This window comes from Orbicella faveolata, unplaced genomic scaffold (assembly GCF_042242905.1).
Source record: "Orbicella faveolata isolate gen_17 unplaced genomic scaffold, um_ofav_v1 contig_27, whole genome shotgun sequence".
In the NCBI taxonomy this organism is placed as follows: Eukaryota; Metazoa; Cnidaria; class Anthozoa; order Scleractinia; family Merulinidae; genus Orbicella; species Orbicella faveolata.
Window position 1 is genome coordinate 5741644 of NW_028301555.1, and position 26171 is coordinate 5767814.

The 26171-nt window shown below is 40.4% G+C and overlaps 4 protein-coding genes, 1 long non-coding RNA gene and 1 pseudogene across 6 annotated transcripts; 5 read left to right on the forward strand and 1 right to left on the reverse strand.

Moving 5' to 3' along the window:
• Positions 1-1545: 1545 nt before the first annotated feature.
• Positions 1546-21934, forward strand: LOC149107312 (uncharacterized). Of its 2 annotated transcripts, none has more exons than XM_089296712.1 (2): positions 1546-1812; positions 19293-21934. In XM_089296712.1, exon 2 carries the CDS (start codon positions 19364-19366, stop codon positions 21212-21214), a length of 1851 nt encoding a protein of 616 aa, XP_089152838.1. In that variant the 5' UTR covers positions 1546-1812; positions 19293-19363; the 3' UTR covers positions 21215-21934. The 2 variants fall into 2 exon arrangements, with proteins under 2 accessions (XP_089152838.1, XP_089152839.1); XM_089296713.1 differs by lacking the exon at positions 1546-1812 and adding an exon at positions 14514-14593.
• LOC149107313 (uncharacterized) lies at positions 1821-7026 on the forward strand. The gene is made up of 3 exons (XR_016209372.1): positions 1821-2702; positions 3291-3355; positions 4643-7026. It is a non-coding gene; the product is annotated as an uncharacterized LOC149107313 (long non-coding RNA).
• Positions 9814-10517, forward strand: LOC149107314 (uncharacterized). Its single transcript, XM_089296717.1, has one exon. It carries the CDS (start codon positions 9814-9816, stop codon positions 10054-10056), a length of 243 nt encoding a protein of 80 aa, XP_089152843.1. The 3' UTR covers positions 10057-10517.
• On the forward strand, positions 10990-11466 carry LOC149107315 (uncharacterized; annotated as a pseudogene).
• LOC149107316 (uncharacterized) lies at positions 13299-16482 on the reverse strand. The gene is made up of 2 exons (XM_089296716.1): positions 16433-16482; positions 13299-14608 (listed from the first exon to the last, which is right to left on the reverse strand). Exon 2 carries the CDS (start codon positions 14579-14581, stop codon positions 13943-13945), a length of 639 nt encoding a protein of 212 aa, XP_089152842.1. The 5' UTR covers positions 14582-14608; positions 16433-16482; the 3' UTR covers positions 13299-13942.
• Positions 21935-22799: 865 nt separating the features above from the next.
• LOC149107317 (uncharacterized) lies at positions 22800-25436 on the forward strand. Its single transcript, XM_089296714.1, has one exon. It carries the CDS (start codon positions 23348-23350, stop codon positions 24989-24991), a length of 1644 nt encoding a protein of 547 aa, XP_089152840.1. The 5' UTR covers positions 22800-23347; the 3' UTR covers positions 24992-25436.
• Positions 25437-26171: the final 735 nt, after the last annotated feature.

Consider the following 26171-nt stretch of genomic DNA (forward strand, 5'->3'; position numbering starts at 1 on the left):
TGCGCGTCTCCACGTGCTCGAGCACAAAATTAAAAGAACTGGGGAAAGCATGTTGGACCATTGACTTTTATTAATGTGGTGGCTCCTAAAAGAGCCGTTTGGTTCTTACCTACATAAAGTCTGTAGGATTTTAAAAGGTGGCCATACCTTGCTTTCTCTGCTTCAAGAAGACGTGATAAGCTCTGGAGAACGGATACGCCGTAATGACGCGGAATTTGTCGCCGTACGATTCCTTCCATGAGAAATAAACGCAAATCTCGTCCGTGGGATAACCCCACGGACAGACTCCGATGACTTTCTTCATTTTGAATACGTACATGTAATAGTGGCCATGTCCCGTCTTGTAACCTTCTTCGACGATTTCATAATCGTCACCAGCGACGAAAGTTTTCCTTGCCAGAAAGGCCACAGTTGACGTTAAATTAAACGCCCGCAGGAATTTGGATGCACCGGAAGTCCACTGCAAAACTGCTGGGGTTTATCGATCGATGGCACACTACTGAGGCCATGCTGCGCAGACCCAGAAAAAAATTAGCAAATTTTGTTTTTTTATTTTACAAGAAGACACATGGCTTAAGGTTCCAGGCAGATAGTGCAACTGGCAAATAAGAAATCATCATGGGCAATTTTAAACCAATTGTGCGTGTTCATTGTTTTTAAAAGTGCTTTCACGGCGTTGTTTGTATGAAGACGTGATTGATCATCGCAGTGAAACGCACAACTTAAGCAGTTGTGAAATTAAAGCCTGAAAAAAAAACTCAGACCAGAACGGGATTTGAATCCATGGCCTCTGCCATATCGGTGCAGTGCTCTACCAACTGAACTATATATCAAGCCAATTGGGAACTGGCCACATTGTGAGTTTGTAATATACCCGTAGATATTGAAGAATACAAATGAATATATGAAATTGACATATTTGGACTGCGGAGAATGTTATGAACACATGATTGATCATCAGGCTTTATTTAATTTCAGAACTGCTTAAATTGTGTGTATAACTGCGATGATCAATCATGTCTACATATCCGATATTCCGTCCTTACCGAGCCTCTTCGTAGGCTACTCAGTCCTTTAATTCTCAACCAACTGCTGTGCGTGTACCTTTGATTAACATCCATACTTGTCTATATGGTAGTATGACTTTAGATCACTTTTCCTTGCCTCCCCCTAACCTACACACATACAAATATACCATCATAATTAAAGTGACAAATACTGCAGTGTACAATGAAATGTCGTCTGTCTCACGATGCTGTCGCCAATGACCCAATCGCCTGATGAAGACTAGCAGAGCGCATTCGAAACATCGCTATAACATCACAACTGATCACATCGTAAGAACAAGGATGATACTTTGGTACTACTAAATATTTAAGATGTGCCGTTTTTAAACGTTAACTTTTTACACTTTTAATCTGGTGCAAATTCATTTAAAAGCTTCATCACTAAAGCTGGAAGCATTTATTCGCAACTCCCTCTGCTTCTTTTTAACTTGCGTTTACTTGCGTTACAAAGAGAAATTTAGTCTGGAAAGTCGCTGACTTTCGCACACATTGCGTGCCTTCTCTTGCATGCCTGTAATTGGGCTAAAATATTCCCAATTTCTCGTGTTGACGAATTTGGAGACGATGTCTCACTAAGAGCCTGTCTAAGTTTTACGCAGGATGCCTGAAGGCATTACGCGTGATCAGTTTAATTCTTTGTGTACCGCTTCTTGGAATACACGGACACTGAAGCATAGATTCCCGTTAATTCATCCAGTGTTATCCTCCATTGAGTACGCAAATTTCACCTGGAGCCGATTATAAGGTACTGTGTGTCCCTCAGTTGATGTCTCATTAAGCTAAACTAGCAGTCAGTTGTACTTTCTTGACGTTCATAGCATGTTTCGGAGATTCGGAGTTAATCAACTGATAAATTTTAAACTGCGACTGCTTACATTCTGATGTTGGCGTTCTTGCCAGGCAGTATAATTTATCAACGTTATTGTCAATGTATGTTACGAATTCTCTGAAGTTATTGTATGTAATTCAATTCTTATGTCAAGGTAAGTGGCAACTTGAAAAAGACTAGTAACTTCATAACCAAAAAAGGCTGCGAAACGCGGGTTCAAAAATGCTTTCCACTTCTAACAAAAGACTTAGCCAGTTTTGCATTTGTGCTGAAGCGAAAAAGAATGGGAAAACTGGGCAAATGTTTAGTTCAAAAGGATGAATTTATATGAAAGTCTCACGTTCTATCAGTTTTATCGAGCAGATAGTAAGTTTCGCCTACCGAAGTACTTTCACTTTTGATCTTACATAGTCATAATACATTGTTAACAAAAGCGTTCTGTGGGTCTTGTGTTCTTGCGTTCTTGTATCGAGCCTCGCTGATGCAAAACGTGTTAGGCAGCCAGACATCAGAAAATTACTCGAGAATTTGACAACTTCTCTGACTCACATATTGAGTTGGATCGACTTTTTTTCACTGGGTACATTTAGAAGACCGCCAAGTTCAGATTTTTGGAATTATAGTCACGATTGAAAATCGACTCAACAATTTCGATTTCGAATCTTTTCACTTAAGCAACAATGAGCTGTCTGGTGACAGACCAATGTAATTATCTAGCCATGCATGTAGCTTATGGAGGTGCATTGTTTCGATGGAGATAAGTGTTGCAAAGTATCCCGACGTGCCGAACAAACATCCCTTCGAGAGTGAGTAGCAATGCTTTCAGTCTCTGAATAATACGGAAACTGCGATTAGTACTGGCAATGTGGACCAGCCTGGTCCGAGTGCGACTTTAGTTTTAGGTTTTATGCAGGATGCCTGAAGGCATTACTCGTAATCAGTTTGTTCCCCCGGGGGAGGTACTTTGGGAATTTCTGGGTGGGGATGTGCCGCTGGGACCATGGAACCCTTAGCCTATACCAGAGCTAGTTCAGCTGAATTTTGCTACCCTATACTAGAGTAAACTCCCCAAATCCCCCATCTATCGACACTGTTGAGGCTGATTTGCGTAAATTTAAACTTGCTGATTTGATTTTTTTTATATATATATTTTTGAGTGGCAATTCCTGGTTTCCTTAGTCTAGATAAAATCTTCAACCAACTAGTCAGTTTTGTGAAAAATGATACCCTATTCTAGACCCAACGCTCTGATTTATATACCCTATCCTAGAGTAAACTGCTTGAAAACCATACCCTTCACAGCGGCACATACCTATATAGCCCGTATATGGCAGTGCCCCCCCCCCCGGATTTGTTCCATTCGTTATGTACGACGTACAATCTGCTTTCCATAGATTCCGTCAAGTCATGTAGTTTCATCGTGAATTGGGTGCGCAGGTTTGACCTGGAGTGGATTAAGGTACCGTATATCTCTCATTTGATGTCTCATAGAGACAAATTAGCGGTAAATTGCTCTTTTTCCCGACTTTCTTGACGTTAATTTACACCATGGTTAAGAGGTTCGGAGTTAATCAAGTGATCAATAAACAACTACTCTTTACACTTGTTGGCGTTCTTGCAATCCGTAGATACACGTACTGACTCCTTTGTAGTTATCGTATCTTGTTTAACAATTTGATCAAATTTAGAGACAACATGAAAAAGAATGGAACTTCATAATCAACTAATACTGCGTAATGCAGGTTTAGGAATGCTTTCCACGGCCAATGAATTCCATTCAAACGTCTCCAGTTTTGGCAGTGCCTTGAAGAGAAGGAGATTCCGAATTCATAAAGATGGCAAACGAAAACTGAGCTAAAGTCAACCTTCACAGTCCGGTTGTTCAAAAGAGGGTTAAATAAACCTTGGATTAGAGTTAATCTGTAGAATTCTCTAACCAAGGTGAAACTTTGTTGAAAGCAGGGTTTGTGTGTTGGTTCGTTATTCTTGGCTAACTCGAGAAATGTCAGAAATCAAATTTCAGAGAAATTAGTTCGCGATTTTCAGATTTCCATACACGCACTTTAATTACTTGCGCAATCATAATTTGGCGCCATTTCAAAATCGAAAATTGTAAAGTACCTTTTCTCGGCGCCTAATTTTAAGATCTCTTTTTCTGGAAAGTTGTTTGTTATGTCTCGCAAAACAATTGATAGCATGCATACATTTATTCATCGGGTAAAATGTGTATAATATTCCGTGTTGACGAATTTGGAGACGACGACTTACTGAGAGCCTGTCTAAGTTTTATGCAGGCTGCCCGAAGGCGTTACGCGTAATCGATTGGTTCCATTCATGTGCAACGCTTCTTGAAATGCACTCCGACACATAGATTCCCATAAAATCATTTAGTTTTATCGTCAATTGAGCGCACAATTTTTACCTAGAGTCCAGAAAGGTACTGTTTGTTCCTCATTTGATGTCTCTTGAAAAATTAGCGAGCAATTGTCCTTTTTTGAGGGTTCCCTTTGGTTTGTAGCATGTTTGCGGAGTTAATCAACTGATAAGACAATACTTATTGTTTATAGTCTGCTTTCAATGTTGGCGTTGTTACAGAATCAGTAGTTTGTCAATCTTGTTTCAATGTATGTATTAGTGACAATTAATTTGAAAAACACTGGTAACTTGATAATCACCAAGCGCTTTGGAATGCATGCTTTCCAATGCTGATGTTACAACATTGAGACTTCGTCTATTTTTCCATCAGTTGTGTCGAGTTCGAGGAGGAGCAAAATTCGAATTCACAAAGTTGGTAAGCAAGAACTGATCAAAAGTATAGTTTAACAAGGTAAGCTTTGCAAAATTAGCTATCTGTTTTATTTAGCGGGTAGTAAGTTTTCCCTTACTGAAGCACTTTCACTTTTGCTTTTCCATACTTATAATACAATGTACAAAAAGCCAGCCCGGTGGGTTGCAGAGATTTGAATCGAGAATAGCTTATTAAAAAGCGCATAAGTCGGGGCACAAACCTATTATTTCGGACTTTTGTAACGCTGGCATGGTCAGTAATGAAATGTGTATAAAATTAAGGAATAGTGAAAATGGACAAGAAATGCAGCTCATTTAACTATGAACAGAAAGGAAATTTAATATTTAGTAATGAGTGTCATCTATTTCTAGTGATGATTTTTCACATTCGCCAAGAGATATTTTACGCACTTTGTATTAAGCTACCGAAAGTCAAGAAAGTGGCGTCAGACCGCCAATTACGAGACTTCAGAAAATTATTCACACATTTGACAACTTCCTCTGGCTCACATATTGAGTTGGGTCGACCTTTTTCTGTAGGTGCATTGAGAGCGCCGTCCGTTGCAAACTGAAATATACGAACATGCAGTTTTAAGCTTATTTTCGAGATTAGTGTGGAAATTGAATACAGTATTCGGTAATTTCAATTTCGAATCTAGATCACTTAAAGAATGCTGAATTGTCTTGTTCGGACCATTGTAATTATATGCAGCCATATTTGTGGGAGGCCCATTGTCTCACTGGATATAATAAGTGCTGTAAGGTATCCAGCAGTGACCAAACATCCCTTCGAGTGGGAATAGTAATGCTTCCAGTTAATGAATGATACGGAAACTATGATTGTGGACCAATTTGGTCCTTGTGCGACTTTAGTTTTAGGTTTTATATAGGATGCCCGAAGGCGTTACGTGATCAGTTTGTTCCATTCTCTCGAATTTCCTGTGAACCGTTTCTGAGAATGCACGCCGACGCATATTCCGCTTTCCATAAATTCACCGACATTGCGCCATTCAGTTTAATCGTATTAATCTAGCGGCAGAGTTTTCGCCAGGAGCCGATCAAGTCGATCAAGGTACTGCATGTCGCTCAGTTGATGTCTCTTTGAGGTAAATCAACAGGCAATTGTACTTTTGCAGGGTTTCTTTATGTTTATACCTTGTTTAAGAGATGGGGAGTTAATCAACTGATCATTGAACAATCTAATGTTTACGGTCTGTTTTCAATGCTTGCGTTCTTTATCATCTTGCTGTAAATGTATGTTGTCGAATTCTCTGTGGTTATCATATGCAGTTTAATACTTTGATCAAGTTGAGTGACAATGAACTTGAAAAAGACTTGTGACTTCTCATAATTAATAGACCAACACTTATTGTGGAATGCGTCTATTGTGGAATGATTGCTATTACTGATATTATAGAGACTTTGCCAGTTGTTCAAAAGTCGTCATGAATTCGAGGAGAAGCAAAATTCGAATTCACAAAGCTAGAAAACTGGAAAATTTGGAAGGTTCTCAATTTACTTTATCAGGCGGATAGCATGGGTTGTAGGGTTTAATGCCAACCGAAGCACTTTCACTTTTGATTTCTCATAATTATAATACATTGTTAAAAGAAGCATTCTGTGGATCTTGTGTTCTTGTGTTCTTGTATCGAGCCTGGCTGGTTAAAACGCTCACATGCAAGTCTTTAGCAGAAATCTATTATTTCGGACTTTTGTAACACTGATATAGCCCGTTGGAAAATGTGTATAAATTTGTAATGCCCAAGAAATGCATGCTCATTTAATCATGTTCAGTAATGAATGTCATATCTATTTCTCGTGATGATTTTTCACATTCTCCAATAGAGACCTTATGCACTTTGTAGTAAGCTAAGGAAAGTCAAGAAAGTGGCAGAAGACCGTCAATTACGAGAATTCAGAAAATTACACAAAAATTTGATAACTTTCTTTGACTCTCATATTGAATTGGGTCGACTCTTTTCTGTAGTTGCATTGAGAAGAGCGTCCGTTGCAAATTAAAACATACCAACATCCAGTTCTAAGCTTTTTTTCGAGTTTTTCGATAGTAACGTGCATAACTGAACACATGCAGTATTCGGAAATTTGTTTGAACAATGCTGAGTTGTTTTGATGTGTCAGACCGTTGCAATTATCTAGACATGTTTGTGCGGCGCACTTCGAAAGTAGTTTAGATTATGGAGAATATAAAGAATATTCAGGTTAATTTGACCTATATTCGTTTTAAGAGTATTGAGGTGACGTTTGCAGTAAACAAGCAAAGATGTTAAATCCGTCACTGGTAGTGACAGGACCATTAAAGTATTGTTCAGGGTTTCTGATCAATCTGCGTGTCTAGATTTTTTGGCTGCGAGTCGAGAAAATGGTAGCCTTCTTCAGACTATATACAACCTTCACAGTCCGGTTGTGCAAAAGAGGGTTTCATTAACCTTGGATTAGAGCTAATCTGTAGAAATCTCAAACCTAGGGTGAAATTTCGTTGTTCAAAGCAGGGTTTGTGGGTCGGTTTGTTATCCTTGGCTAACTCGTGATATTAGCTTTCTGCGAGGTTAAGCTGGTGCCAGAGTGAAACGCACGCGTTTGATACCTTTCCTCAACTGAAATATTAATACTTTGTTACTGGCTGTGAGGCCCAAATCCTCCATGCCAGCAACCAAAAACTTCCCTTATATGCTGGTTACCTGTTGCTCATTATGCCAGAAATATCAGAATCAAATTTCAAAGAAATCAGTCCACATTTTTCAGATTTGTATACACGCACTTGAATTACTTGCGTCATCAATATTGGACACTTTTTCAAAATCGAAAATTGTAAATTACCTTTTTTTCGCCTCATTTTAAGATCTCTTTTTTCTGGGTTGTATTTTGGCTATGTCTCTCAAAACAATTGCGTGAATACATTTATTTATCAGATAAAATGTTCATAATTTCCTGTGTTGACGCAAGTTTTTCGCAGGCTGCTCCAAGGCGTTGCGCGGGGTCAGTGGGTTCCATGCAGCAATCTTGTTCAACATTTCTTGAAATGCATTCCGACGCATTGATTTCCATAAACGCATTCAGTTTTATCGTCTCTTGAGCGCACAATTTTCACCTGAGGCCGATAAAGGTACTGCTTGTTGCTCAGTTGATGTTTTTGAAAAATTAGCGGAAAATTGTCATTTTTTTTGCCGGTTTCCTTACGTTTATAGCACGTTTGCGGAGTTAATCATCTGATTAGTCAACACTTACTGTTTATAATCTGCGTCGATGTTGACGTTATTTTGTCAATCTTGTTTTAAATGTATGTTATTGAATTCTCTGAAGTTATCGCATATAGTTTGATCAAGATTAGTGTCAATTAATTTGCAAAAGACTGTTAACTTCATAATCGCCAAACGCGGTGGAATGCATGCTTTCCACGACTGATATTACAACATTGAGACTTCGCCAGTTTTTCCATCAGTTGTGTTGAATTCGAGGGATAGCAAAATTCGAATCCTTAAAGTTGGTAATCGAGAACTGAGCAAAAGTTTAGTATAACAAGATAAGCTGTGGAAAGTTGTCTATCTATTTTATTAAGCGGGTAGTGAGTTTTCCCTTTCAGAAGCACTTTCACTTTTGATTTTACTTAGCTCTTATTAACCGAGCTGGAGGTCTGTATGGGAGAATCTTGACCGAGGTCGTGAGTACAGACCGAACGCAGTGAGGTCTGGACACGAGACCGAGGTCAAGATTCTTCCATACAGACCGACTTAGCTCGGTTAATAAGATGTTTATTATATGGCAAAGAAAAAGACTTTAATAGCTGGTTTTCACATGACGTCACAAAATTCGAACTACAAAACTATTGATCTTCTTGAGATTTTACTTTAATGATGTATAAGAGCAGCTGAAAACTAATATTCATACAAATTTTCGCTCCGAATGGGTTCTTGGTTTTGTGATACAGTACGCTTGAATTTCTAAGCTTTTGCGTGACGCGGCATTTACATGACGGCCTAGAGAGCTATCATGATGCTTAAAAAAGTGACTAATTTCGGGGAACTTGGCTATCTGAACAGTTCATGTCTTAGAAAAAGTATTATTTTAAAGTTTTAGACGGTTCCTTGAACTCTTTGTAGCAAAACTCAGCGACAGATGTTTCTGTTGGTTTCCGGCCGCCATGTTGGTGCCCATACGGATGGGCACCAGCATGGCGTCTCCATACAAATCTCTATAAATTTGGGTAAAAAAATTCTCCGCGTATCTCGCATAAGAAAAATTGCTGTGACCAGAATTTTGGCGAGAGTCTTTGCATATTTACCTTCTTTCATTTCCCAGATTCTGGACTTATTCTATTGACCGGTTTTGATTTTTATTTTGATCTATTTTGAATTGGGTGACACTGAAAACCAGCAATTCGTTTAATGTAACTGGTTTCCTGACATTTTGATTGCGAACGGCGATGAACTTAACTTAAACCTGCCGAAATTAGACTGTTCACAGTCCCCTATTTTTCCGTGAGATCGTGGATGTCGATCGTTGAGTTCGACGGGCCGCCATCTTGGTCTCTTGATGCGAGCGAAACTGGGGAGAGTACAAAATGTCCGTGGGTAGGGGTGGTGGAGGGCACGGCTGGCGGAAAAAATAGGGAGACTGTAACAGCTTCACTCTGTCTCATGTTCAAGGGGCGCGGCCGCCAGTTTGGCGCCTCCGGTAGTCAAATCAATTAACAATCTCCTCCCCTGAGAAAAAACCTGTCAAATCAGGGATGATGATATGATTACACGAGAGTTGATGACGAAAATGAACGTCAACAGAACCATAGTGGTTTACCCGACCGTGAGAAGTGAAATCAGGACCTTCAACATGCAAGGGAACCAGCAAAGATACGAGTGCAACAATTTATTTCAAGGCAGAATTCCTAACAGAGTCATCGTTGGGCTTGTGCTTTCAGAAGCCTTCAATGGTACTGTGGCACATGACCCATTATGTTTTCAAAAGTTTGGTGTGAGTAACATCAGGCAACTGGTCAGGGGAGAAGAGTACCCTTACGAGACCCTGGAGCTAGTGCACAACGACGGTACCCAAGATCTGAGAGGTTACTATCGATTCTTACAAGCCACAGGATGTTTGTGCAAACATTAAGGTAACATGGTCAGAAGCGAAGACTGGGGTCAAGGCAAGAATTGCACACTGTTTGTATTTGACAATGCAGCCAACGGATGTTTGGACAGTCCGGTGTTGAACCCCAAGCAGTCAGGAGAGTTACAGATCGTGCTGAACTTCGGTGTCGCACCAGGTAACAACATCACAGTCATCTTGTACGGAGAGTTTGAAAAACTCTTGGAAATAGACAAGAACAAAGCCGTGTTGTACGACATTTACCAACGCTAATGGAAAAAGTACCTCTGAATAACGTGCAACTGGATCATTTGGCGAAAGCGGGTGCCATTTTGAAACCTTACTTTTACGGGTGCGGTGGCTTGTGATCGATTACCACGTCGACCGATCAAGAAAGAACCTCGTGGGTACATTGTAAACACAGATCCACATGATAGACCGGGCCGACACTGGCTGGCGCTTTGGACCCATAGTGGGAATGTGTGCGAGGTGATGGACAGCTACGCCCTACCTTTAGAGACTTACAAGTCAACACAGCCTTTGCAAGACTGGTTAAAAAGTCAATGGCAACATGTCAATTACAATGGACAGTCTCTGCAATCGATTTACAGTAAAAGCTGTGGTGATTACGCCTTGTTCTATTTAAAAGACAGAGCGAGAGGTCAAAGCATGAACGAGTTCTTGAGGCGTTTCTCGAAACATGATTATGTAGACAACGATCACAAAATAGGCCAGATGTTAAAGAAGTTGATCGAGAAAGAGTTAGAATGGGATAAAGTGTGTAAAGTGAAACATCACCAGGACACCTCTCGTTGCGGTGTGAGATATTTAGTGTAATGATTGTTGGTTTGACATTAAAATACGATTGAAAACGTTCATTTTCCGTGTGATGATTTTGTAGTACAATGGTTAGTATTCTCGACTGTCACTCGAGAGATCAGGGCTCCATTCCCCGTTGGGTGGAATTTTTCCTTTCCATGCGGTATCAAAAGTAGCATGCCCATGCGCGTTTGGTCATTTGGACTCATGGAACGACGCAAGTCTTTTCGATTTCACACCCCTTCCAGTCTGTTGGTGGTGGGTCCTTCAGGGTGTGGCAAGACTGTGTTTACCACTAAACGTTTACTGAACAACCTCGATTTGTCTCATACCCCACCCTCCCAAATACATTATTGTTACGAAGTGTGGCAAGACGGGTTTTAGCCCATGAAAGAACAGGGGGTCAAGTTTCACGAAGGCGTTCCCGACACAGATCAACTGAAAACGTGGTTTCCTAAAGGCGGATGACTCGTGTTGGACGATCTAATGGCTGAAGGAGGGAACGATAAACGAGTGTTGGATCTGTTCACCAAACATTCTCACCATCAGAACGTCACCGTGCTCTACTTGTGCCAAGACATGTTTCCGCCGGGGAAATATGCCAAGAGTATTTCCAGAAACGCCCACTATGTCGTAGCCTTCAAGAATCCACGAGATCAATTAGGCATGAGAAATTTACTGTTACAGGCATTTCCCACCCAATGGCAAGTTTTACAAGACACGTTTCAACGTTTGACAGAACGTCCGTTCGGATACATGGTCTTGGATTTACATCCAGGCAGTTCGGACGATCAAAGGATTCTCAGCCACCTTTTAAAGGACGAAGGATGTATGAGATGTCACAAATTCATCGAGACATCGTGATGAGTTCTTCCCAAGATTCAATCACTACCGTATCTCTAATGAACGGATCCAAGAAAAGCGCCCAGTTGGTAAACAAAGATTTGTTGTACCGATTGGATGGGCAAACTCTATCAACTGGCTGACATCGCCTCAGGAGAGAAGATTCATTACTATGATTTTACATCTCTCTATCCGTTCATTAATAAGAATGCTGAGTATCCTGTCGGCCACCCTGAAATTATATTTCAGCCGGAAGACACAGACATCCAAAATTACTTCGGGATTGCCAAGGTCACAATCTTATCTCCAGAAAAACTGTTTCATCCAGTACTTCCGCTGCGTGAAAATGGTAAACTAACATTCCCGCTATGTAGAGCCTGTGTACAAGAAGAGATGGAAAAACCAATGCTACAACGGTCCTGGGTTTGCAGTCACAGCGACAGTGAAAGACAAATTACAGGTACATGGTGTACCTCCGAACTGAACAAAACAGTTGAGAAGGGCTACAAAATAACTTACATTCACGAAGTGTGGCATTTTTCTGAAACGAGGAAAGGTCTCTTTAAAGACTATGTGAATACATGGTTAAAGATTAAAGAGGAGGCAAGCGGCTGGCCAGCTCATGTAGGCGATGATCCCGTCAAACAGCAAGAACATCTGAGATCCTACAAAGCGAAAGAGGACATCGAACTCAACCGCAACAACATTGAAAAGAATCCCGGCAAACGTAGCCTTGCAAAAATGATGTTAAATTCCATGTGGGGGAAGTTTGGCCAGCGCACCAACAAAACTCATATCAAAGAGTTCGGAGATCCTATGAGGTTCAGTGCATTCCATGAAAGTGATGCAAATGACATTTGCTACGTGAGTGTATTGTCGGAAAACATCGTTGAAATTCACTATAAACTGAAATCGAATGACGAACCTGTCTCACCAAACCTCAACATTTTCATCGCTTGTTTCACGACATGTTGGGCTCGACTTCGTTTGTATGCAGCTCTGGGCATGCTACAAGAACGAGTACAGTACACAGACACCGACAGCGTTATCTTTTCCAGTTTACCTCATGAAAACAATCCTCCCCTTGACGACTTTCTCGGTGATTTCAAGGACGAGTTGGGAGAAGACGACTTCATCACTGAATTTGCGTCCCCGGGACCGAAAAATTATGGTTACCTCACGAAGAAAGAAAAAGAAGAATGCAAAGTGAGGGGAATCTCTTTAAACAGTGAAGGTGGCAAGCAGTTAAATTATCAAGTGTTGCGGCAAAATGTTTTAGACGAAATTCAACGCCCTCTCGAGAAAACGCGACAAACTGATATTTACAAGCTTTATCACATCGTCCGAAACTCCAAAGAGTACTCACTGACCACAATCTCTCAGACGAAAAAGTACCAGCTTGTGTACGAAAACCGAGTGATAGATCCCTACACCTTCAAAACATATCCCTATGGCTATGAAAGAATAACAAATGAGGACGTGGACATGATTGAACTGTTGTGCCATTTGGAAACACTTTTGTAAATAGTTTCATTCATAAGGTGAGCGCAATCCACTAGGGAGTTGCACACGGTTCTGTCCTGTAATTTTAGGGAAACATTTGATATTAAAGTTAATGGTTAACTTTAAAATTGCGTGATTACTTTGTTTATCTTAGAAACCAGGCTTTTTACTCGGTCAACACGGAAACGAGATTAATGACGTCAAAGGGGGCGGGGCTTCTGGTTACCATGGATACGTCAAACTCGAGAAAACAATAGAACTCCTTTCCATAACAATACTTTTTCATTTGCATCACACTACCTGTCAAATTCGTACTGGACTAGCCCATACCACTACTCGTGTTCTCAGCGCCATTTTGATTCTCTGGAGACTTTATTTTCGCACACAATTTCATATTTGGCGCCGAGGCTAATATTTCAGCCCGGGCTGAAATTCGTTATGTAATCGCAACAAAATTTCAGCCCCCCTAGCCGGGCTGAAATTCGCCATGTAATCAGGCCCTAAATACACATGACAATGACCTCAGATGAAACTCAAGTCCAAATGTCTGCGGATTGGCCAATATATCACATGTAAGAACCGTGATCCCGGACTTTAAGCAAAATCCAAAATATCATGTCGTTGTCGCGATAAGGACACTGCGGACAGACAAAAACTGTCTCGCAGAAAATGCAAACCATGTTAAAATTGAGCGGCATATCATATCTGATCCGATATGCGGCTCATTTCTAACATGGTTTGGCCATGTATTTTCTGCGGGACAGTTTTCTGATGGGTTTTAAATCAGGGCTTTTATAAAGCCATTTTAAAATGGTACAATGATCAAATTTTTCCCCCTCGATTTTTTAGGTTTATCACATAGAATTCCATGAAAAAATAAAAACTCCGTTTACCGTTTGCAAATGTCTACATTAGTTCCGGGGATATTTAAGTTTGAAAAATGTGTAAAATATGCAAATGAGATGACTGATGACGTCATACACTCAACCCAATTTCATATCAAGTGTATAAATAGAGCTATCAATTTTACCTGAATTAATTCGATTATGCAGAGAATCATAATGAACACTTTAATGACAATGATGGCAATGTTGGAAATTGATTTTTCCCTGTAATGCTGATCATGGCAATGCAAATTAGCTTCTGTCTGGTTGATTGGAGTCGGTGTTGCGACAGCTGCCTCTGAACACTTGTACGTCTTAGGAACAATAAGGGTCTGGTTGCCACAGAAGATCCCAATCATGACAAGAATAAAAATCAGTCGACAGCATACATGTAGAAGGTAGACCCTCCTGAAACGGTCCGGTTTCTTTTGCTGATCGCGTTTGAGTTCCCGAAGAGTGAAAGCACCGTAAAGCATGAAGGATATCGAGAGGACAGATAAAACGATGTAAGCCAAAACAACAAAATACAGGGGCGTAAACCACTGATTCATTGCAGAAGAGTACTCGTCATAGCAGAGTTGTTTGGTGATAGAACTGGTTTCGGGCTCACAAGTGAATGTCTCTCTGTTGTAGGTGCTTTTCAGAAAAGCAATAAATGATATCCCAAAGAATACAACCAAAAATAGTTCAATGCCTCCAGGCAGTGTTCTTGATCGAAGCCCAAGTTTAATTATTGAATCGGCATCCATCGCGGCATGAAGGTAAGTTCTTCAGATCTATTGTTCAAAACAAAAAATTACATAAATACTTAATTAAATTAAAATGAAACTTGTTAAAACTATATCCATAAAGCCACGAGTGTGAAACTAAAAATAAAACATCCGACCTGATTTCGACAAAACACCACAAGCACTGTTGTGATCATTACGGAGTAATTTGCCAAAACTTGAACACTGGAATCTCTCCTATGGCTAAATAGTTATTACGCATAACAATAATTAATTCAACAAAACGATGATGTATTCACGTTCGAAATTTTGCCCGTAAAGAAGCCCCATACAGTGCCGATACAGTGATCATCCAATGTTCTTGAAATTAAAAGTTTTTACATAAGCTAGTTGTATTACAAATTTTTCTATGCTCAACAGTTGCGAAATGCAAATCGAATGAAAATGGTAGAATTTCAGCCCAGTTGGGAGTCGCTAAATTGAGTCTGAAGATTAAATCGAAGACGTCGTTTTTCTCGGAAACACAAAACTATTTCAAGGGGGAAAAAAAAGCAAAAAAACTACAGCCTATTTGCACTCTGGTTAGAGACAAGCTACATGCAAAAGACGAGCGAATTTGAGTTTTCCAGCCTTGCGGAAGAAATTTGACTTCGTTTGATTTTTGTGGACATTTATAAGCCGGGGACCACATACCACAACAAATAACACAGGTATGTAAGAACGAGGAAGGTTTACGTTGACGAAGGATTCGTTTTCGGGTTAGTTGATTCGTTGACTTCCTAAGAAGAATCCACAATTGCATGGATGAGAGCAGGAAAGTAATACGCGTTGCCTGATTGAAGGTCTAAACGTTGAATAAATTCCGCACACTTTCACGTAATCTTCAGCTGAATAATATTGTCTTGTCATTTCCGGCCTTTCGCTTTTCGCTGTCACGCAAAACAAAAAGTATACAAATGGAAAACCATTCAGTCGATAAAGCTAAGAAATAGTGATGTTATATGAAATAATTGAAGAAGACACTTCTCCAAGTTTTAGGTCTGGGCATTTTCCCAAACTTCAGATATTCGTCGAAATATTTCGCAGAAATTTACAGAGCCAGTAAGGCAGGATGAAACCGCCATGCTGGTGTACCTAGATCCTGGAACACCAATATGGCGGCTAGAAAATAATGTAAACATCTGGAACTTACTTGGGCTATCTAGGCGACTGATTATTTGTACTGAACAAATAATCTTTTACATAAGCGCTTTTCCTGATGCTATAACTTCTAAAAAGACTAAAACTCATGAGATAAGTATATATATTTCGACAAATCCGATCGTAGCTCTGTGTCACGCACCGCCATAACTCATATCATGTGTTGAAAAGTTGTAAATAGAATACAGTTATATAATTGTATAATATACAAAAATTCTTCTTTTCGCTAAACGGTAAAACTAACCTAAAAACAACAAACTCAGCACTAGCCGTATGGCCGATTGCAAAAACATTTTTCCAAGAAGTTATGTGTGTCATACCAGACTTTATTGCCTGCAGTCTGGCTCCAAAATTACTTCAACGCCACAAAGTCATTAAAACAGAATGTCATCCGCTATAATATAAGGATATTCACAAGAACATTTTCAGCCTTAAATCGGCCGAATAATATGAATATTCAGTCTGGGCCGAAAAAAACAATAGTCTTACATATATATATAAAAAAGAGTGTATAAAAAAACATATATGACCTACGGATTAAAAACTCAGTTCAGTAGCATCAAAATTGCTTACAGAAGGTCCATTTTCCAAGTTGAGTAGCTCATAGCTACTTTGATTAGTTAAGCAAACGCTCAGTTTAATTAAATTCGGAGTGTGAATGGATGAACTTACCTCTCAGTTGGACTGCAATAATTGGCTGCCTTTAGTGTCGAGATCTAAATTCAGCAACATGATTCCTGTGAGACACAGAAACACACCACTGCATCATTTTATCATGATACCGCTAAGTTACAAACGTAGCTTGTTTTAAAAAAAAGCAGTGTAGGTAAATTGGCCAAATGGCACAGCCATGCGCAACGTCCAGAGACGTTCGATAAAATTACAGCCTACGAACTTACCACCTCAAACTAATCTGAAACAAGGATCCTACTTAGAAAAGCCGACTTCTCTGATTATCCCTCTGTACACAAGCAACAAGTCTACAGAATTTCCTGTTTGTAACTGACAGCACTACCTACGGCAAACTGCCGCTTAATTAATAAGCAGTTTGTTGTATAAGACCTAGACTTATACAACTTCGTCAAGGGAATTTGAATAGGCTTTTAAACGGAGAGTCTTATAAGCGGAATGTAAAAAACCGTTTCGCAATGAGTTACCGTGTTGATCGAAATACGTTTTCCTTATACTCGTTCAGCTTCAAAAAATGGCATAATAAATCGAGCTCATATCATTTTACACCAGAGGGGGGCTTTTAATGGGAAGATATATTTTGTTGTTTACAGGTAGATGAACTTATATAACCGGAGGGGCTTATAAGCGGCATTTTACGGTATGGCACGCTTTCCGACATTCAACCAAGAGTTCCGTAACTTTTGTAACGGGGTATATGGCGCGAAAATGTCTGGAAATTTCGGAAATTGTTCAACTTTCGAACTGCGAATAATTTAACCGAATTCCGGGAACTCCAAAAGGAAAATGAAAATTTCAAGTAAAAATATTTCGAAAATTTGGTTAAAGCTCGCCAGATTGTACTCCTTTTCCGAAATTTTTATTGGCCGCTATAAATTTCAAGACATTTAAATCGTAATTTGTGGTGAAAGGAAAGCGCTGTGTGAATCTGCAGAGTCGAGAAGCGCTGAAATTTATTGAATTATAAGATAATAGTTTTCTGATTGAAGGAACTGATATATGCTCTGTTATACAAGCCAAGGAATATGCCTGCTATCAAGACATTTGACCTTCTAACAATTTGATTCAGTCTGTGCTTGCATGACCAACAGCAGATAATTGCATGTTCCTGTTTTTATCAACTTGTAGGAAAATAGCGTGACTGTTCCTGTTTTACGGACAAGTGTTTTTTATTACAGCTTTGTAAAAATATGACATTGTGTTCAAGAATCTTAAGGTGTCAGAAATGTTGTTCCAAGTAACGGCCACTGATTGTTTTACTGATTTTAAGTCAAAGTGAGTAGTTAGGTTTAGGTACTTGAGAACGTCTGCCTTCTATCGTATTCGCTCATTTCGTAACTGTGTGAGTTAGAGCACCTACCTTTCAGTTAGATCAGAATAATTGACTGTCTTTAGCGTCTACTTCCAAATTTGCACAAACGATTCCTATAAGCGAAGAAAAATACGACGGTGTCATTTGATCATAGTACTGGTTTGTAAACCAAAGTACGTTGTGATAGCAGTGTTTGCAGTTGTTCATAAATGTCCTCTTCCAGAACTGCTTTTTACCTTTTAAATCAAATCATGGCTCAGTCATGCTGAATTTACCGGCGGAAATGTTCGAAGAAATGTTCGAAAAAAGCGTCTTAATCGTAATCGTAACAAGTATGCAAAACATCATTCTGTATCTGTTGATAATTAATCTATCTTGTTGTTCACTGGCTAGAAGTGCTCAAGCTTACTGCAGTAAGGTTATACATTGCCTAAATGAAGGTCTTAGGGTTATTCCGCGTACCTGCTCTCCCTTCTATATAGAGCTTGAATTGTCAGCCAAGAATTCAAAGAGTGTCAGGTGAAACTATTTTTCTTCAGTCATATGCTCACGTCGCACTTTCCCGGAAAACTCTGCATACATGAAGAACAACAATGGTTCGAACACAACCGTTTTAACACAAAGTAAACTTTATTTTAATAAGCGCTCCCAAAATCAAACTCGGTGTTACCGACCTTCACCACAAGATGTTACTAACTTTTTTAAAGTAAGTCTTTATCAACATCCCACCAACAGAACACCAGGAATTGATCAATGCACTGTTATACAAGCCAAGGAATATGCCTGCCATCAAAACACATGACGCAGGGTCACAAACAACGGAAATTGTCCAACATTTTTTACAAATCAGTTGTAATACATTGACACAAGGAAAATCAAACATCCCACGTGGGGCTCGTTGAAGCCATTTGGCTGGATTTTTGGCGGAGACGTGCGGCATTCACTGCCCTATTTCAGATACCCTGCAGTATAGGCGTCATTTTCGAACGGAACGCTCGATAGACCAGGTTTTCGATGCCGCTTTCTTGGATTGTGACCAGAAGAGGGTTGGGGAGATGCGGGGAGTGATCCATACTACTCTTAGTCTCTCCATACTACGGTACGCTCGGGCAGACTGGCCCAGTTTGGCGTGACTTCCCTTACAAATGCGTCCTCAATCTCAGCATAAACACGCAAAAACGAACTTGGCCAATATACGGCCATCTTGACCTCGCGCTTGTTAATTAACGCATACATATGAAGGAACAGCGTTACTAAAAGATCGATCTGCTTTTCAATTAACTGCTTTCGCGTCAAGGTCAGGTGCTTGCTACGGTCTGAATTAATGCTAGGATAACTTTTACTACTCTCTCTCTATTTTCTTGTGTAGTACATTCAATGTAGTCTAGTTTAGTCTAGTCTTATTTGGTTGAACATCTATTTCAATGTTCCTCATTAGGCCATGTCACTTTCAAAGTATAATATTAATAGGGCAATATTAAATATATCAACTTACAGAAACGTTACTCTTTGTTTTCTTGTTCCAAGCAGGAAAGGGTATCTTTGGCGCGTGACTCATTCCGTTGGAAAAAGGGAAAATGAAATAGTCAGACTGCGTCTTCATGGCTGAAACTGTGGAACGTTTTGAGAAAAAGGCAAGGTTTGAAGATGAAAACGAAGCCGAATTGATTCGAGAGAAACTCGAGCAATTCTTGACCAACATTCTGGCGGAGGTGGAAAAGCGAGACAAGCGATTTCAGAGCACTGTTATTAAGAGCGGAAGTGTTTACGAAGGAACAAAGGTTTGCCAGCCAGATGAATTCGACTTCATGATCAGAATTGACTCACTCACCGACAAACCATTATTTCGTCCATGCAACAAAGGCGAAGGCTACGTCAAACTATTCGTTGCTGAACAAGAGTGGGAAGAATTCAAAGATGACGAAGGCTTCTTCAACCCACATATGATCTCCCGTTTCTTCAAGAAACTTGTCAATGCATCTCTAAGTGACACCGAGCTACCTCAAGGACTGGCCATCAAACGAGTAGGGCAAGACGTGTTTAATGAAATATGGTGGCCTGTGTATTCTGGGCTACTGGGAAATATCGATGGCCAAGAAAGTTCACCTGTGATGTACTCGGAAAGTCACGGACCGGCTACAACACTTTACATTGAATGGCAAGGCGGCAATAGTTATAGAAATCTAATCGTAAGAGTGGATTTGACACTGACTTTGGATTATCACAAATCCAAGCTCCCCGTTGAGTTGACAACGTATTCCCAAGAAATAGATCCAATTCTTCAAAAGTGCGGATTCCATGTTGTTCCCGCTGGATGTGACAGCTGGCGTATTTCGTTTTCCATGGCAGAAAAAGAAATTCTGGCCTTTTCTCCGGACGGTTTTAAAGCATGCTGCCGAGTCCTGAAAGTCATGAGAGATGAGATATCGAAGAAACTGGGATGGGATTCAACCTTGATTCCATCATACCTGTTGAAGACCGTCCTTCTTTCAGAGCTGTTCATAGCGGACCGCTTTCGCTGGGATAAAAATTGTAGGGGCCAAAGGACAATTCAAGCTTTAGAGCTGGCCCTGCAAGGTGTGAAGACGGAGAAAATTCCGAACTTCTTCATACCAGGGCAAAATATCCTAACTGTGGCTGATCACGACAACAAACTGCGCCAATGTGTCCTGGAAGACATGTTAAATAAGATGAAGGGTTCGGAATTGGCGTACACACAAAAGGACGCCAAGAAGAGAAAACAACAAATCAGGGCTTTACAAATGACAGATGTGATAGATTACATGATCTCAGGCCTCCTTACTGGAAAAAACCCGACTGCTGTTTGGAACAAAATGTTTTTAAACATTGAAAACCTTCCTTTTGGTCCTTTGGGTAGACGTGGCTCTCGCCGGTTTATGATCTTTGACCTCAACACCACAGAGCTTGACGAAGGTGGCTACAGAAGGTTGATCCAAATATGGAAAGCGTTTGAAGCTTTCTTTAAGAAGTTACTGAATACCCTTGAAGGGGAGCTAAATTTGTTGGCTCGTAAATTCTACATCAGAACCTGCGAGATGAAAGAGAAATTCGAGTCTGAGCACAAAGGGTTTTGTGAACAACAAGTCGAGGAGGTTCCTCTTCGTCAAATTGCTATTGAATGGTTGGATGAGCTTGTTTCTTGTTACACTAAAGAAGACAACTCAAGCTTGCCAAATATTCACAAAGCAATTTCTCCGGAGTACAAGGCGTCAGGTTTCCTTAAAGACGTTGCTGATGTTACAGTGAACGAAGGTGGTGACAAAGGGCTTGCTCTTTTAAAACAGCGTATCGAACCGTTCCTCTCCATGGTCCCTGAGAATTACATCATGGCCGGTGTTGTTGATCATGTTAGCCAAATAATTCTGCACTCTAAAGAAGTATGGAAACGTAAACTCGATTACATCACGATACCCGAGCTAGATTTAGATTGAGCTCAGTGTGAGTAGACATTGAAAACGCCACTAATGCCAGGCGAAATTCCGTACTACGTGGACTCTTGGTTTGTTGTCCAGTCACAGAGCGATGACACTAGATTTTTAACATGCATAAGTGGACAACTCTGCTAAGTAGACATTTTCTGTTTACAAGTTTGTGCATTGTAAGTGGCTTAACTACATGACATTATGTTGAGCAGTTAGGTTAGGTGGGGAAACTTTTGCATATAAATTGGCCTTTGATGTCTGCGGGTTGTCTATGGCCGGACAACAGTTTTCATTATGTTTTTAATTCTAAGCGCTTTAAAACCTCAGAAACAGGCCTTGGACACTGATCTACTGCATCAAGTGGAGGCTACCAATCAATCTAGATACTTTCGTTGCTTCATGCCTTGACTGTGTTATTAGTTCAGTATGTTAGACCCATTTTTAGACTAGTAGAACTGTCGATCTTTTTAACAGAGTTCTTATAGTTTCTGACAGATAATCGAAGTCATCTCAGATGGCTGAAAATTTGATCCATTGATTGCATGTTTGTCATTGATCCATCCTCATTACACTTAACAGAATAAGGGCTTTTTGCAAAGTTAATTTAGCGCTGACTTTTTAGACTGCACATATGTCAAGTGAACCCAGTTTATTCCGTTGTGCTCGTTTCAGTATCCATGATATTAAGTGGAATCGAAAAAATAAAACAAAAAACCTCCTTGCGACCGATTTCAGCTTCCACCGTGCCTGTAAGGAATCAGTCTTCACAAGTTAGACTAGTGTGACCCTGAATTTACTATCAAACACTGTACAGCCCCATTCTTTGGAAGGTATTGTTTTTGATGCACGACATATACGCGTTGTCTCATGGTTTCTTCTACAATACTTCAGCTTGCTGTAGAGGCAACTTGGCCCCCTAGCTACCCCTTCCATACTGTGCCAAATTTCCCACCCCATCAACGTGGGGAAAAATTCCCAACACAAAAGCGCATCGAGTAGTCAAATGCCCAGGGTTTGTTCAGGAAGATGTTGATCGCCGCCTCTATTTGAAAGTTAGATTAATCCAAACGTAAGGGAAGCTTGAGGCTCATCAATATGGCATAAGTAAAGTGAAGCCTTGGAGCCGACTGGCTCATAGCTGCCGGAGCTTATCCCGGTTTCTGTAGCATGAAGCGGTTAGGAGTAATTCTACTCCCCCTGGACGAGATGCTGGTCTATCGCAGATTTAATAGTACTTAAGTAATAATGCAAGAAATTATGCTTAGAGATGGTCGATGAATTGTCAAACACAATTTAAGTCGGCACACACCGGGGGACATATTGGGGGACGTGATTAGTGCTAACTCAAAGATATAAAAACTTGTGGACTGTCTAACAAATTAGAGCAGGTACATTATATACCTGCCTTTTACGTTGATAAAATTTGATAAATCATCATAGGACACGACCTACTAGTTCTTAGGTTTAAACTGCTTCACAAAGTCTCAGCATAAACAAGCGAAAAAGAACTTGGCCAACATCCAGCCCCCTTGACCTCGCTCTCGGTCAATAATTTAATAACCCATATATATAAATTAACAGCGTTACTAACGATCAATTTGCATCTTAATTTACTGCTCTCGCGCCAACGTCAGGTGATTGTTATTGTCTGAATTAATGCTGGAATAACTTTTACTACTCGCTCGCTATTCTCTTGAGTAGTACATTTAATATAGTCTAGTTTAGTTTAGTCTTATTTGGTTAAACATTGATTTCATTGTTCCTCATTAGGCCAGGTCAGTTCCAAAGTATAATATTAATAGGGTAATATATGAAATATATCAACTTACAGAAACGTTACTCTTTGTTTTCTTGTTCCAAGAAAGAAAGGGTATGTTTGGCGCGTGACTCATTCCGGTGAAAAAAGGGAAAATGAAATAGTGGAACTGCGTCTTCATGGCTTAAACTGTGGAACGTTTTGAGAAAAAGGCAAGGTTTGAAGATGAAAACGAAGCCGAATTGATTCGAGAGAAACTCGAGCAATTCTTGACCAACATTCTGGCGGAGGTGGAAAAGCGAGACAAGCGATTTCAGAGCACTGTTATTAAGAGCGGAAGTGTTTACGAAGGAACAAAGGTTTGCCAGCCAGATGAATTCGACTTCATGATCAGAATTGACTCACTCACCGACAAACCATTATTTCGTCCATGCAACAAAGGCGAAGGCTACGTCAAACTATTCCTTGCTGAACAAGAGTGGGAAGAATTCGAAGATGACGAAGGCTTCTTCAACCCACATATGATCTCCCGTTTCTTCAAGAAGCTTGTCAATGCATCTCTAAGTGACGCCGGACTACCTGAAGGACTGGTCATCAAACGAGTAGGGCAAGACGTGTTTAATGAAATATGGTGGCCTGTGTATTCTGGGCTACTGGGAAATATCGATGGCCAAGAAAGTTCGCCTGTGATGTACTCGGAAAGTCACGGACCGGCTACAACACTTTACATTGAATGGCAAGGCGGCAATAGTTATAGAAATCTAATCGTAAGAGTGGATTTGACACTGACTTTGGATTATCACAAATCCAAGCTCCCCGTTGAGTTGACAACGTGTTCCCAAGAAATAGATCCAATTCTTCAAAAGTGCGGATTCCACGTTGTTCCCGCTGGATATGACAGCTGGCGTATTTCGTTTTCCATGGCAGAAAAAGAAATTCTGGCCTTTTCTCCGGACGGTTTTAAAGCATGCTGTCGACTCCTGAAAGTCATGAGAGATGAGATATCGAAGAAACTGGGATGGGATTCGACCTTGATTCCATCATACCTGTTGAAGACCGTCCTTCTTTCAGAGCTGTTCGTAACGGACCGCTATCGCTGGGATAAAAATTGTAGGGCCCAAAGGACAATTCAAGCTTTACAGCTGGCCTTGCAAGGTGTGAAGACGGAGACAATTCCGAATTTCTTCATACCAGGGCAAAATCTACTAACTGTGGCTAATCACGACAACAAACTGCGCCAATGTGTCCTGGAAGACATGTTAAATCAGATCAAGGGTTTGGAATTGGCGTACACACAAAAGGACGCCAAGAAGAGAAAACAACAAATCAGGGCTTTACAAATGACAGATTTGGTGGATTACATGATCTCAAGCCTCTTCGCTAGAAAAAACCCGACTGCTGTTTGGAACAAAATGTTTTTAAACATTGATAACCTCCCTTTTGGAGCTTTGGGGAGACGTGGCTCTCGCCGGTTTATGATCAATGACCTCAACACCACAGAGCTTGACGAAGGTGGCTACAGAAGGTTGATCCAAATATGGAAAGCGTTTGAAGCTTTCTTTAAGAAGTTACTGAATACTCTTGAAGGGGAGCTAAATTTGTTAGCTCGTAAATTCTACATCAGAACCTGCGAGACGAAAGAGAAATTCGAGTCTGAGCACAAAGGGCTTTGTGAACAACAAGTCGAGGAGGTTCCTCTTCGTCAAATTGTTATTGAATGGTTTGATGAGCTTGTTTCTTGTTACACTAAAGAAGACAACTCAAGCTTGCCAAATATTCACAAAGCCATTTCTCCGGAGTACAAGGCGTCAGGTTTCCTTAAAGACGTTGCTGATGTTACAGTGAACGAAGGTAGTGACAAAGGGCTTGCTCTTTTAAAACAGCGTATCGAGCCGTTGCTCTCCAGGGTCCCTGAGAATTACATCATGGCCGCTGTTGTTGATCATGTTAGCCAATTAATTCTGCACTCTAAAGAAGTATTGAAACGTAAACTCGATTACATCACGATACCCGAGTTAGATTTAGATTGAGCTCAGTGTGAGGAGAGATTGAAAACGCCACTAATCCCAGGAAACATCCCGTACTACGTGGACTCTTGGTTTGTTGTTCAGTCACAGAGCGATCACGCTAGATTTTTAATGTCCCATAACTGGACAACTCTGCTAAGTACTGGTTTTCTGTTTCCAAGTGTGTGCCCTTGTAAGTGACTTAGCTATATTACATTAGCTTGAGCAGTTAGGTTAGGCGGGGAACCTTTTGCATGTAAATTGGCCTTGGATGTCTGTGGGATACCTATAGCAGGATAACAGTTTTCATTATGTTTTTAATTCTAAGCGCTTTAAAGTCTCAGAAACATACCGTGGACACTGATCTGTTGCATCTAGTGCATGGAGGCTACGAATCAATCTAGATACTTTCGTTGCTTCATGGCATGACAGTGTTTTAATTAAAACAAGGCGATTTGTTATTACTTCAGTATGTTACACCCATTATTGTTTTATTTACCTTGACCAAAGGTCTAGTAGAACTATCTATCTTTTAAACAGAGTTGTTACAGTTTCTGACGGGTAATCGAAGTCATCTCAGATGGCTGAAAATTTGATCCATTGACTGATTGCATGTTTTTCATTGATCCATCCTCATTACACCTGATAGATTAAGTCCTTGTTGCAGAGCGAATTTAGCGATGACTCTTTAGACTGCGCATATGACAAGTGAACCCAGTTTATTCCGTTGTGCTCGTTTCAGTATCCAGGAATTTAAGTGGAATAAACAACAAAACAAAACAAAACAAAACAAAAACAAAAAAAGTCACCTCCTGACGACCGATTTCAGCTTCGACTGTGCCTGTAAGGAATCAGTGTTCACAAGTTAGACTAGTGTGATCCTGAATTTACTGTCAAACACTGTACAGCCCCATTCTTGGGACGAGTATTGTTTTTGATGCACGACATAAACGCGTTGTCTCATGGTTTCTTCTACAATCCTTCAGCTTGATGTAGAGGCCACTTGTCCCCCTACCCCTTCCATATTGTGCCAAATCTCCCACCCCATCAATGTGTGGAAAAATTCCCAACACAAAAGCGCATCGAGTAGTCAAATACCCAGGGTTTGTTCGGGAAGATGTTGATCGCTGCCTCGATTTGACAGTTAGATTAATCCAAACGTAAGGGAAGCTTGAGGCTCATCAATATGGCATAAGCAAAGTGA